The sequence below is a fragment of the Cylas formicarius genome, unplaced genomic scaffold (assembly GCF_029955315.1).
Source record: "Cylas formicarius isolate icCylForm1 unplaced genomic scaffold, icCylForm1.1 PGA_scaffold_2__14_contigs__length_35257938, whole genome shotgun sequence".
Taxonomy (NCBI): domain Eukaryota; kingdom Metazoa; phylum Arthropoda; class Insecta; order Coleoptera; family Brentidae; genus Cylas; species Cylas formicarius.
In genome coordinates, this window is record NW_026844319.1 from 28,175,437 (window position 1) to 28,189,829 (window position 14,393).

A 14,393-nucleotide genomic window follows, 5' to 3' on the forward strand; every position below is an offset into this window, starting at 1 on the left:
TAATCGGCGGCTCAAGACCACAGATCAACGATCCCGCTTGTACGGGGAACGATCTATAAACAAACGGGCGCCGGTCATTTGCCCGATACCTCAACCGATCAAATTTCTTTAGCATTTATTGACTGAAGATTTTATATTCCTGTACGGTACCCCAATTGTCTTATACGCTTTGTGAATGCGTTGAGGTTTTCGTTGTTTGATTGGTGAAACAAATTTGTTACCATCATCCTTTCTATGGATGTCACAGGTAAGAATCTCAATGTAGATGGAACAACAGTGGTGAAATTTTTAATTTTTAATTTACTCAATCTCTCGTTAAGTAATAATAGTTGATATGTTCTACGCAAGTTGTGAATATTAATGGAGGAAAATTAACCAAAAAATAAATAAATAAATGACTCCACTGCAAGTAAGAATATTTTCTAAAAGCTATATTTTTAAATATAAATTTAAACAGATGTGTGCCTAATTTTGATAGAAGTTAATAATCTTTTAAATTCAATCAAGCTAATCATTTTACTTTTACAAAGATTATTTTTGTTAAGGAGCGGACCTCAAATTGTCCTAATACTCTAATCTTTTTGCGTCAATGAATTAAAAGTTTAGTTGCTAAACACACAATAGCCGCCATATTGGTAATATTGTTTGGTTCAGTTCATTAATTAAACGATTAATAAATAAATCATATAAAACAGTTTAGTTATTGTGATAGTTATTTAAATTTGCACCCATAACAGACATTTACACTTAGAACCGCGCTATTAACTTTAAAAAGTTCAATTACCAGACGAAATTTCTCATCCATTTTGTAATGATGTAATTTATTGAAACATAAAAATCGATGACATTATATAATGCCTTAAAATGCCTTAAATAAATTTATCACAGACTACTATTACGGAAAAAGTCTAAATTGCCGCGCTAAGACACGGCGACCGTCGGACATCCCCGGCGTTCGTCGACGACGGTTTTGCATTTACACACCAGATGGTTCTGCATCTTGCGGGTAGCGGTCGTGAAGATTTGCGTGATGCCTAAATTGGACCGCACGTTGTATTCCAGCTCGAACGTTTCGACCTTGTCGGGGCAACACTGTTTGTTTCGGCCTCGACAACATCCGCGGTCTGGGCTGCATCTGTGAATATGACACTTTATTTGTTGATCAGTCCTCGTAGGTGGCGAGATTATATAAATGAATAACCGGGTAGCTACCCCGAATCGGTTGGCAATATGTGTTTTATTGCAGCCGGTTTTGTGCAACGCGAATTTCCAGTGATAGTTATTGCCGAACGGTCGCGGGAATTTGTCGACAAAGGCGTGACCACTAACACAGGCGCCACCGTGAATATTATTATTGCACGGTATGGGAAATTTTTATTGTCCCAAACTTGATTTATAATTCCATTCGATTCAGCACGCCCACTCGCGTGCGGGATGCCTCGTGAGTGCGGAAAATACTACCATTATATGAGACGCCATCATTTTATTTATTTTATGGAATTCCGACCGATAGAATTTTAGCAACGTGATGCCTCGTTTAGTTTCGGCGTTAGACTTTAGCAAAGGAACAAACTATGGGTTATATAGGAACTGCTGGTTAGTAGGTGAAATGTAAAGGCATGCGTGAAAAATAATTACCATAATTATCAACAACCATATTATCAATAAGACCTGTCATTTGAAACCAACCAAAATGACCGGCACCAAAATATGCCCAGATCCCATTACAGTCTCATGAAAGACAAAAATGGGTTAAGTGAGCACTCTGATGCGGAAAATTTAGGGGCATCAGTTTTACAATACCAGAGACGTTTGTAGTATCAGCTACATGGACCAAATCGACCCAGATAAACATCCACCACCAATGAAAGCATAAGGCCTTAGTAACCTTAATTTCCTTAATTACAACGTTTACATCGAAGAGTAAAGATTTCAAAAACCAAAAAAAATGCGCAAATTGCAGGTTAGTGGGTAAAATTTGAAAGCATGCGTGGAAAATCATTCCCTTTTCTACGAAAAAATCAATTCCGCCTGCGGTGCATCTATAGCTATATGGTGTCATCACATAGGTTATGCAAATTTCGGATTTTGAATTGTTACAGAAACCAGTTACACAGTATTAAGAACTTTTCAGGTAACATTTGATTAAAAGGAAAGACAGCAGATATGTAACATGGGCAACAAGGGCCTATACTACAAATATTTGCTTCTAATTTAGTGATCGGATTGCATCCAAAACGGGAATTAAAGTTTTACCACTGAAGTGGGGATAGTGTCTAAGTTTGGGCAAAAAATATTTCGCTGAAATAAGAAGCAACAAGACGTTGTCGGCACTTTGATCTACATGTCCGTTGACGTTCTTCAGATTTAATAGCAAAAGCTGAAGAAGAGGAAGAAATATTTTGTGTACATTGAGAGTAAATTCTTGTGTTGCATACGCAGACCTATTGCATATTACCAACATATTATATGATTTGATATTTTTTGAAATGGTGCTAGCAAAAATACCCAGTGCTATTTTCTGTTGTTTTAAAACATTAGAAAAGGCTTAAGTATTTTTAATTTGTAATTATATGAAATTATATACGTTTTCTTAGTAGATTTTTAAGAAATCAGGTTAGTATACATATATTTTTTACAAATATTCACCAAAAAATCATGTATAACGCATTTCCGCAGAAGTATATTGTAAGTCTATTGACCCACAAATAATATTGTGCAAATAATTTCAATAAGAATGAAGTAATAAAATAATGAGAACATTCCATTCTGGCATTTATATAAACGAGTAAGAGAAAGACAACAATCCCCATCACTAGCCGTACATATTTATCGGAAAATTTGCTTCTCTTTTGTACCACGCTGTTCCATTTTAGATCAAGTTCACTGAAAAAAAAAATACCTGAGAACCACCATCCACCTGTCGCCTTCCAGGACCGTACCCGCGTTCCCCACCAAATCCTTCAGGCGTACGGAATAGGGCCTCGGTTCGCCGCAAGCGAACCCGAGCCTGGCGCAACTAAACTGTGCGTCCAAGTAGCTCACTTTCGTCGCATTTTCCGACTCCGCCGCCTCCCAAGATCCGAACAACAATAACCACCACCAACACCGACGGAAACGTGCGTACATTTTGCACAAAATTCCGGTCGCCAAATGCCCGCGCCGGCGAAACCATCCGCCGGCCACCGCGAGAGGAATCCTTTCTATTTTTGCGGTTTTTATTTACGCGACACCTGTATGAGTCGACGGATTGATATGCGACCGCGCAGTCCCGAGATTTCGATAAAGTAAACGTTTCGAGCACTATTTTTCGATCGTTTAAGCGTTAAAGAGGCAATATCCCGGCCCGAGAAAGGAATTTTTCGTAATAAATCTTTTCGGCGGCGCCAAATATACAGCGTGGGACTAAAAGACCTCCACCAATTTAAAGAAGTTGACCTTTTTGATGGCGTATTCTGTTCACAACAGTTCGTACTGTGTCAATATATAGACAAGCCAAGACTCGTCATTTTGTATTAATATTGCCCAATGTAACACCATGTTCACCAAATGACATCTCACTGACTTCCAGAAGTGCAAATGCTCCTTTTCCATTCTTCCATCTCTATACTGTATATCTGCAGAGATTGTGATAATGTATCTTGATTTACCATCTCTTCAATTCCGGCCATTGTTGATTTCCTTTAAAGTAAAATTATCTGTTGTATCTATTAGCGACGGACGGTCAGCTGATCAGCTGGAATCAGTTCATCTTCAAGAGTGCTGCCTGAAAGCCAGGTCGCTCTTAGGGCTTTGCTTGATTCCACTGATTGGCAATGAAATCCTCCTTTAAAAACTTTAATGTTAAATATAATGATTCAAACGTTATGAATCTATCCCCGTTGGCCGATTTTTTCTATCATGTCTAGATTTTTCGATGTGATTTTTTTTATATTTCAAAATTTTGTTTTTTTTTTTCAAATTTTTCATTCGTCAACGTTACAAAAAGTAAATATACATACAAAATGAGTTTCAGAGAATTGTAAGAGAAAGGAGGGAAGTGCCAAAAGTACGCGCATGCGCAGTATTCATTGTGACACTACAACAGTTCAGTGAAAACTTGTCGTTTAATTGTTTACCTTTTATATCAAACATTTTGGTAAGTTTTGCATAAAGTTCATGTTCTCTACATTGGATTTAAGTATTTGATGTGTAGTTTGAGTATTTTTTTTAAGTGGAGTCAATAAATATAAAATAGAAGTTTGAAAGTTGTTTTAAAATTAATTTTGTGTGATTTTAGGTTACACGGGCTTGCAAAAATTGCTCAGATTGTTTTTGCTACATTTATGGGGAATACATACTAAAAACACAGCGACATGTCATGACCGATCTGGTTAAAACAGCTTATAAGCTATATTTTTTATTTCCTATCGATGAGCGAGATAAAAGTTGGTTGCCAAAAGTGTGCTGCTCAAGAACGTTGAGAGGTTGGCTTGAAGAAAGTCACAAATCCATGTCGTTTTCAATGCCAATGATTTGGAGAGAGCCTCAAAATCATGAGAATGATTGTTATCTACACGAGGATTCTCGAAAAAAAAAATGGAGATAAGATTGTTTATCCGAACGTCCTATCTGCAAAGAGATAAAGACACTCCACCTCCAGTTCCACCAGTTAATGAGAAGGCTGAAAATAAAAATATTTCAGGTCTACAATCTCAATCGAGTTTTCTTTCTGGTAGTACATCTTCATCTTCATACACTTTATCTGGATCTTCATGTCCATCTACAAAACCTCATTTACATGGACAAGGCGACTTAATGATCTTGTTAGATACTTGGGATTTTCAAAATCTAAGGCACAGTTACTCGGATCAAGGTTAAAACAGTGGAATCTATTGGCTAAAAGTACGAGAGTTTCATATTTTCGTACGAGGCAAGAAAGTTTTACAAGTTACTTATCCAAAGAAGATGATTTGGTATATTGTAATGATGCTGCAGGGCTTGTTCAAGAACTAAGTTTTCCAGAAGATTCTAGTGAATGGAAACTTTTTATTGAGGCTTCAAAAATAAGCTTGAAAGCCGTTCTACTTCATGATGGTAATAAATACCCATCTGTCCCTATTGCACATGCTACAAGCATGAAAGAAAATTATGCAAACCTTGAGGTATTACTTGAGAAAATTAAATATTCTCAATACCTATGGAATATTTGTGCTGATTAAAGTTGTCGCTATACTGACTGGACTACAAGGAGGATACACAAAATTTTGCTGTTTTGCATATTGAAAGGATCTTTCAATTTTTTTTCCATAGTTGTTACTTACTGTGCATTACTTCCTTCAAATGTTCTGGTAGGTACTAATCTCACCGAATTAAAATTCAATATTGTATCAGCTTAAAAAAGAATAAGAATTGGTGTAAGCGGTCTGAGATGATTGGGTGATGTAGAAGAAGGGAGATGTTCCAAAGTTATTTCGGCCATCAGTAGCATACGTGATACAGGTTAAGACTAGTTGAAATTCAAAGCCGAGTTTAAAGTTATATAAGAACAATAGCAATATAAATAAGAACTAAAAGTTCAGATTTTCACGAAATTTCGTGAAAATCTGAAGTTTTAGTTATTTATTTTGATAAATGGATTTTCATCAAGTAAAAGTCACCTCAGTTGAAGAACAATAGCAACTTTCAGGTTTCTTCAAAACTTACTTTCACTATATTCTGAAGTTTAATGTATTTCTGGAACAAAAACATTAACACTTTGCACGAATGCAGAATTCCGTGGTTATAATATTGGAAATGAAAATAATCGTTTACTTTAGAAACTGCAATGTCAATGTGTATGCATGGATCATTAATTGTTTACCAATGACCCAATTTCACAGGAAAAGAAATACAAACTAATTCGCAATAATTGAAAACAACTTAAGAATTTAAGAAACAACTTTTAAACAATAACTTCAAATGTCAAATGAATTGAAATAAGCAATTATTTTAACCTTTTAGTGTTCCTTATAGCACAGTAAAATATACATGGCGTTATTGAACTGTCATCGTATAATTTAATAAGTGAATTTCAGGGTCGACGGGTATATTACAATGGTTACATTCAACATTGCTAATTTCATAAAATCAAATCACAAAAATAACGTATTCAATTATTAGGCAACAAATTATAAACGGAATTCACAAACTCAGCACTGAGAAAGATGTTTGCTTTTAGAAAATCGCTAACTTAATCGATAATTCAGGATGATTACAAAGTTGTACATACTTCACATTATCCAACAAATCTTAGGTATTATAAACACCACTTACGTTCAGAATACTCTAAACCACACTTATTAGGCTCGAGGAGCCCTTTGTACTTGAAGAAGGCGGGATACCCAGTTGCGTTTTAAAAACAATATTTTAACCCCTTAACATTAAACTCTCCGTATTTATAACATTATTTAATTCATTAAAATTATTAAATATACCGGGTGACATCGAAACTACTGTCCGTAGCGGCCTTTAATGGCTTGAAATAAAAACATGCAATTTGGTAAGTTGGCGGGGTTGAATATTGTGAACATTTATAGCATAAAAACAATTGAATAATTTTTTCTTGTTGAACAACTCAAAATAACTTTTGTCTAATATTTTTTTAAATAATGGCATGCAAAAATATGCCACAAGGTGTAAGTAATGTTTGTTGTCCTGGCCTACTTGGTTTTGTCACAAAATAAAAAAAAATTAGAATTGTGAACGGCTTTATTTAAAAAAATATTGATTTTTGACATAAAGTATATTAGACAAAAGTTGTTTAGCGAGTCAAAAAAATAACAAAGTTCAACCCTATCAACATACCAAATTACAAAATCTTAAGTCACTTTGAAATGCCGCCGTGGAGAGTAGCTTCGTTGCCACCCGGTATATAAAATAATATAAAATATTTAAAAATTTGAACTAAGCGCAATTTAATGCCGAGGAATAAATTTATTGCTCAAAACTTATTAGTTTTATCCTAATAATAATTTTACTTGTCAGCATGAAAAATTACCAACGATACAAAATACACTCTAGATTTTTAGATTTTGACTAAGGCACTGTCTGGTAATAAGGCCAGGTTAATATTATTTGTTTTTTATTTAATGTCAAATGCATATATTTATTATTTGATACATAAAAAAGGTAACTAAAATAAATATTCTTTAAAAATAGTAAGGAACAAAAAATTTAAAATATCAACTAAAGTATAAAAAAAAGCAATGTTGCCTTATTAGTCTTCAGTGAGGCCAACGCATTCCTCATGCACCCAGGGTTCCACAGCATACACATAATTTGTATCGCAAATCGAGCAATTCTGTTTGCATATTAATTTGATTTTAATAAGTTGTTCAGAATTGTTTTTGTTTCGTGTTTCTTTGACTATTAATTGAGCCAAGGGAATTTCATCTTCTGGATACCAGTGGTTTTCCATATTGGGAACACTGTTTCCATTTGCGTCCATCGCGGTGGCGGGTAGGAAGACTTGGTGCAACTGCATGGCATTTCTATTAAAGGGATAGATCCCAGTTACATCTGAGAACCTTTCCTTATTTAGTCTTCTGTAACATCTTCCCCATATTCTAAACCTATCAAATATACTCTGGATCCTTTTTCAGGTAGCACCTTCTGCGGATGGTGAAGCATGAGTCGGCAATCCTTTTCGTCTATATTCTAAATATTCATAAATATTCTTAGCCCTCCAAGAGGTTATTATAAAGTGCTTTTCGTGGAGAAATATTTGTGTGCCTTTTTAAAAATGTTTTAATTGTTTCTCCTTGTTGAATTTATGCCGGACTTTAAGCCATTCACACTACGACGAAGTACTTTATCAGTAAGAGGAATTCCTCGCCATGGATTATTATTATTATTTTTTTCGCCAAATCGTTTGCTTGTTGTGTGAACTCCTTTGGTTGTAGCAGATTTTAAATGGTTCCTCAATGTTCATATCTTGTGTCTAATTTGATAATTTCAAAAGTCGAACCTTATAACCTGCACTACTACTACTATTCGCAGTTGCAAATGCATATGCAATAGTCCTTTTCTGGGTTATTGTAGATATCATAAATCAGAGGTCACCAGCAAATGTTATACCCAAATTTGTAGCTACCAATTGCGGCAAGCGGCAACGCTGTCGAGGAGGTCGCCGCGGTGACTCCCAGATCCGGCGCTTGTATTTTCTGCATTAACTTTAATTGAAGAAGGCTCTGGTGACTAATGGTTCGCGGGATCCCATCGAACGCTTTTTGGTCCTCAGATTATTCATCGCCGATGACGCAACCGATTAGCGACGCGCCATAGGTCACTTAATGGAGGCGAACCGAAACGCTGTAGAGCCTGTTTTACCCTTTTGGATTTATTTATGTATTGGTTTCCGAAATCCGACTGTTTAGCATTATCCATTATAATTTTTTTTACGTAAATATCCCGGTTACCTCTTATATTGCACTTCGTAATTTGAATGTAATCCGATGAGCAACTGTTTTTTCCGGTTGAATAACTGAAAATCATCAAGGTCGACACAAAAAATATTTGCAACAATTGGTAACGTTCCATTCGTACAAAACCGACATTTTGCAAAAAGTCCAAATTAGTGATTAATTTATTTCGCTAACGCACTTTTTAAAGTCGTTAAACTATTTTGAGGTTATATTCTTTCACCATTCTTTTGCAAAATATCTCTAGCAAATTTGTTTTAATATTGCATTTTTGGCATTGCCACTTATTTAAGTTTTGGCTATCCAAATTTCGTTTTCCAGAATGATTCTGCGTGACCCAGCGTGTTGCGTGTTCCTTTATTTGAAGGTGCTTTCGTATGAAAGTTTTGAATAGAATCAACTCATTCTTTAGATACAGGGTCATGTTTCATCAAAATAAATTATGGATCTGTCTATAGATTCTCGGATTTTTCGTTGGTAGAAGAATTGATTACATGCAAGAATTTTATTTTTATCGAATAAAATTTTATGCCCGGTTTTGTGACTATGTTCGGCAATCGCTCATCAGTTCATTTGCCTTAATCTTAAAGCTTGAGCCTAGTTGATATTATTCGTCCGGTCTCTCCAATGTATTCTTTGCCACATATGCATGGTATGCTGTAAACTCCTGGCATCTCAAGTGAAATTTTGTCTTTGACGGAAGATGTTGGGAGAATTTTAGACAAGTTGTAAATCTGGTATTGACGTTATATTTCTTAAGAGTGGCAAGTGTGCGATTACTGTCAGACTCATTGCTACTGGAAGTGTATTTTGTGATGGAATGCTTAATATCTTTAATGTGGAAATTATTAGAGAAGATAACCGATGATTTTTGGGCCGGATGGTGGATGTGAAAAATTAACTCTATGGAGAGTTATTGTTAGGTATATGTTGATGGACCCGCTAACACATCTAGAAACATCTCTTTCTTAATGTTAGAATTGGTATAGTCATTAAGTGAATTAAGATGATTGAGAAAGGGTTCAAGCTGTCCATCAGCTTCCTTCTAAATTATGAAAGTGTCTTCTACTTATCGACGCTATACTTTGTATTTGGCGGAAATGGTATTTATGGCATAGGTTTCAAAGCATTATATTCGCTATGAATGCAAAGCGTGAAGAATCCGTCGGGCAGAAAACTTATCTTTAACTTGAAATTAAGGGTTATGCAGTCAAAACCTCACGAGCTCTAGTAGCAGTGAAGTCGTTTCTGAAAATATTATATTCTCCCTGAACCTAGGCCCGATAATGTCGAATGATTCTTTAGTGTGTATTAGTTTTCTACGTCGAAGCTAACCGACTGGATAACTTAATTCTATGTCCTTAAGGATATCTATAAAAAAATAAAACGTACCAAAACCCATTTTATCGTCAAAGCGACTACAGTTTTCCAATACTTGGGGGCGAAGATGGGCCTATGTTGATGTTAGGTGACATTTTATCTAGATTAATGAGTGATGGACGGACTCATCAGTACGCAGTGGCAATGGCTGGTACGCTGCAGTCGTTCTTATTATTATCAAAAATAAATACATTGACCTATTATGTTTTATTGAGTGGTTTACTTGTATGTTATCATTTTGCGCGGATGATGATCGGCGGATAAACAAACGCGAACAATTAATCCGCAGGCGGTGAGCAATTATTTGGTAAACATTCCGTTATTGCGCGTTGCTGCTCGAAATCGACAGCACATCGGAAGCTGTTAATCAGCGGGTGATTAGTAACAATCCAAACAATTAGAATACCGCACCGTTCCGATGCATCTACAAGGAAACCTAACAATGTTAATAGGTGTAACCGTATGTACGACAAATAGTGACATTAAATGAACAAAATCCGCAATCTTTTATGGAAGACGAAACCCGTAAATACGGAAAATTTTTGCCCATCACCGATACATAGAGTTTTATATTTCGCGAATATAATTCTTAAAGCCAAAATAATAAAATATATTTTTTTAAACACATTTCGTCTAATTGCACCCGCCATTTACATTACATTTAATGCAAAAATTTTAGCCCTTGATATTGCCTAAGTAGATATGTGACTGAAACTTTCAATTGAGCGAGTGATTATATAAATAAATTACGGTTAGCAAAAATATGCAAGAATGAAAACCCAGAAGAAGACCTGAGGAAAGACCTCCGAAAATTAAGCAAGACAGCTGGTACCCATCGTCACATGAAATGAGAGCAGAGAACAGAGAAACTTTCCTAGTCAATGGTAAAAGAAGAAGATTTAGATGTCAAAAAAAAACTAAAAAATTGGTAAATAATTATTTTAATTAATTTTTTTTTTACAAATATTTAAATCATTAAACAGGGACGACACAAGGTTCTCGCATTCATATAAATGAGCAAGAGATGACAAGAATCCTCATCATTACTCGTCTTTATTTGTTGTAAAACATGCCCATCACATTGGTTCTACGTTACTAGGGCCAAATAGAAGAAGTCCTGGAAAATAAATTTGCAATTCTAAATGTTTCGTGCAAAAATGAGTATATAAAAATATTTACTTACGAAAAAAAACAAAATATATGTGTTTCACCCAGTGGGTCCCAGGATTTGATATTGCACTAAACTTGTGAATGAGTTGGAATTTTTTTGGTGAAAAGATTTCAGGTTTGTAAATTTTTGGTTGGTTTTATTAGTTTCAGTTAGTTCCTTTGTTGAAACACTAACAAGCCACTTTAAGCCATTGAAAGTCAAACGAACTGTTATGAACAAATAGTCTGTCCAACGGATAGTCTGGATATTATTTTGGAATCCTTACATGCAAAATTTATGGGCTTCTCTTGGATCACACATATAAATTTCTTTTAAAATCCAAAAAGATCCTTTTAAGAAATATTGAAGAAAGAAATATTAAAACCATACTAGTGATAATTAAAGTGTACTTACATACTGCAAGCGCGTGTACAGTAAATTGGCGCGAATAAAATGACATGACGAAAATTGTTTGGTTGTGTTGTTACGGTTTAACCAAAGCATATAAAATTTAGTTACATAAAAATTTACCTCTGAAATATTGCCCCTAGATTTTGTACAATTTTATACTATATCCGACAGTGAATATTTAAAGGATATCCAGAAGATAAGTGCTACTGGATGCTACCTAGTATCTTAATCTTAGCATGTCGCACTTTAAATGAAAAATTAAGGAATTACAGTTGCTTTCACATTCTTGTCTGATGATTACGGATAAAGTGTAGCTAATAATTTGTCTTTGTTTCTTTTGTAATGAGATTATCCCCGTTCATAAATAATAAATCCGAAATTCAAGCCAAATCACAGGCCTAGTGAAAAGGTATAATACGACCAAAAATATAACCTTAACCACATCCCAACACATGCTTATTCTGTATTAAGTAGGTCTTCCTTGAGATGTTTTTTAACACTTTAAAATGTGGAGACCGTGGAATGAAGAAGATATGGAAAATAACGCAGAATTTGAAAACGAAGTGGAGATGGTAGTCGAACCTAACATGACCGCGGAAATATTTGAGGACTGGTTTGATAATAAACTGTTGCCAAAACGATCACAAAATACTGTTATTGTTATTTTAATAAAAATTATAAATTCGATTCGATAGCAACCAAACGGACATGAAATCTTAAGATTGCCTTCGTATCAATGTATATTTAACCCGATTGAGATGATTTGGTCTGAGTTGAAAGCGCATATAAGAAGAAACAACAGTGCACCAAAATTTAGTGACAGTACCACAAACGTAAGTCGGCAAGAGTTAGCTAAAATATCAGTACAAAGCTGATCTAATTGTGAAAAGCGAATAATAGAAGAATTACGATTAGTGGGGGAGTTGAGGATTGATACTTTATTATTATTATATTTAATATTTTGTATATTAATGACAGAATGTCATAAATTGTTACTTTGTCCTAAATTTTTTATGTACATATTTCAAGAATTGCTCGGTCAACGAAAGATTGAAGACATACTTATATCCTGCTTGTTAGTGTAGGTAGATAAATTCTTTAGAACGGTCTTGGGATGGTTACGGGTATGGGTCTACTCGGTAGAGTGTTCTATAAGGGGCTGCGGTTTTGGTTTAATAAACAGTAGGGAAAGTTAATCACGAGTCGGTTGTAAAAGTACTATATTTCTGGTGCAAGTATAGCAGGCCGGTTTTTCACTGGTCGGACGCGCGCGTACGCGATCGCCATCTTCAGGCGGTGCTGGTCCCCCAATTGACGCGTCTAAAAATACCACGCGGTGCGGGCGGGTTCCGCTGAATCAGGGTACCGTCCGCCGAAGAATGGTTATTTCGAGATCGAAGAAATTCCCGCGCTTACTTAGTCACCGAATAAATTAACCGCCGGCAAGAATCACCGCTGGTATTTTACGCGTATGCAGATGCAGATATAAAGGCGGGGGACGCCATCAAAAACGCACGTGAAACCGGCACGCGACGCAATAAAACGAATAGCGAGCGCAAGTAAAAAACATTCGCGTCGACGCCATGGCTAGATCTTGCTATTCGGTGGTGCGTGTGCTGCTCGTTTTGTACGGCGTCGCGGTGCTGTGCGACGCCGCCGGCACCGTGTTGGACTTCCACGAGCACGAGACGAAAGTGAAAAGGTTCAAGTGCGGCCGGCCTCAGGCACGAGCCGTCGATTACCACGAGATTCTGGAGGACCAAGCGATCGTCAAGCAAATCGTAAGTAAAACACCCTCAGGTGGTCCTTAGGAATAACAATGGATACACAATTAAAATGGAGTAAACATTTACAAACAGTAGTAAACAACCTACGGCCACTGATTTACAAATTCAAATATTTTAGAAACATTTATTTGTTTTATTATACGTTAGCTAAGAATAAAAAAGTAAAAAATAAAGCACAAATAATAAAATCAAATTTGGGATTTTAAAATGTTCTACAAAATTGTCACCGTCAAAAAGAGTCAAAATATATCACAAACGATTTACCCCAAAAAAAACTACTGGCGCCTCTAAATAAAATTTGCCTTATAAAATCAATATTCAGGTCAATAGATGGGGTTCGAGCCAAAATCATAATTAACAATATCAATTAAATTTCGTTTAATAAGCTCAGAATATGAATTAACTTACGTATGTGTGGAAAAATTATTTCTTGTCACCTTCGTGTAAAACAATTGGCGCAGTAGCGTAATCCTTTTATCGGTTCCAGGCCTTACCTAAACAAACCGTGCTCCACCGGTGCGAGTCGGCCGGATGTTGCAAGTCGGGTGCTTGCCAGGAGAGAACCTCGACACTGGTCGACGTCACAGTCCAGCTGTACAGTAGGCGAATATATACGTTCCAGGCCAGGAACCACACGTCATGTGCCTGTCGATCATTAAGGAATATCAAGTGAGGGGGACCGATGATGTGGACGTAAAATAAGTCGCAAACTAAGACTGACTACATTTAAGCAGATCATATTATTAACTTATTTAAAGGAATACGCGGGCGACTGCGATTAAAACAAAGTACCATTCTTCTTCCTTCTGCGATAGGGACCGTCTGACACGGACCAAAGAAAAAGCTCATTATTCGTTTGCGGGAATTCCTTCCCTAATTCAGCTGGCGCCTCGCGTATTACTTGCCGGCCACTTTAATTATGAAACCATGTTGGTATATATTAAGCGAAAAATCCTAGAGCTGTCATCATACGGTTTAACCCGAACCGGTTAGTACTCAACCTTCGAAACTAGTTATTAAAATGTTAGAATAATTGCAGAATTCTCATTAACTTATTTATTTATTTATTATCGACAATTATTTTGTAATTTATTACTGCGTATGAACGAAATAAACGATGTACCGAAACTTCATCTACGCATTGTTTTGTAAGTGAAGACCCAGAAAATTTTTTCACACGCGCGGGGAAGTAAACCAAAAATAAATAAACAGAGTAAAAACAAT

General features: G+C 35.9%; 2 protein-coding genes across 2 annotated transcripts; one reads left to right on the forward strand and one right to left on the reverse strand.

The window, feature by feature from the left end:
* Positions 1 to 466: 466 nt before the first annotated feature.
* LOC132698603 (uncharacterized) lies at positions 467 to 3,269 on the reverse strand. The gene is made up of 2 exons (XM_060664797.1): positions 2,903 to 3,269; positions 467 to 1,135 (listed from the first exon to the last, which is right to left on the reverse strand). The coding sequence occupies exons 1-2, from the start codon at positions 3,127 to 3,129 to the stop codon at positions 922 to 924; spliced, it is 441 nt and encodes a 146-aa protein (XP_060520780.1). The 5' UTR covers positions 3,130 to 3,269; the 3' UTR covers positions 467 to 921.
* Positions 3,270 to 10,958: 7,689 nt separating this feature from the next.
* LOC132698604 (uncharacterized) lies at positions 10,959 to 14,376 on the forward strand. Its single transcript, XM_060664798.1, has 2 exons — positions 10,959 to 13,163; positions 13,657 to 14,376. The coding sequence occupies exons 1-2, from the start codon at positions 12,966 to 12,968 to the stop codon at positions 13,840 to 13,842; spliced, it is 384 nt and encodes a 127-aa protein (XP_060520781.1). The 5' UTR covers positions 10,959 to 12,965; the 3' UTR covers positions 13,843 to 14,376.
* The last annotated feature ends 17 nt before the right edge of the window (positions 14,377 to 14,393 follow it).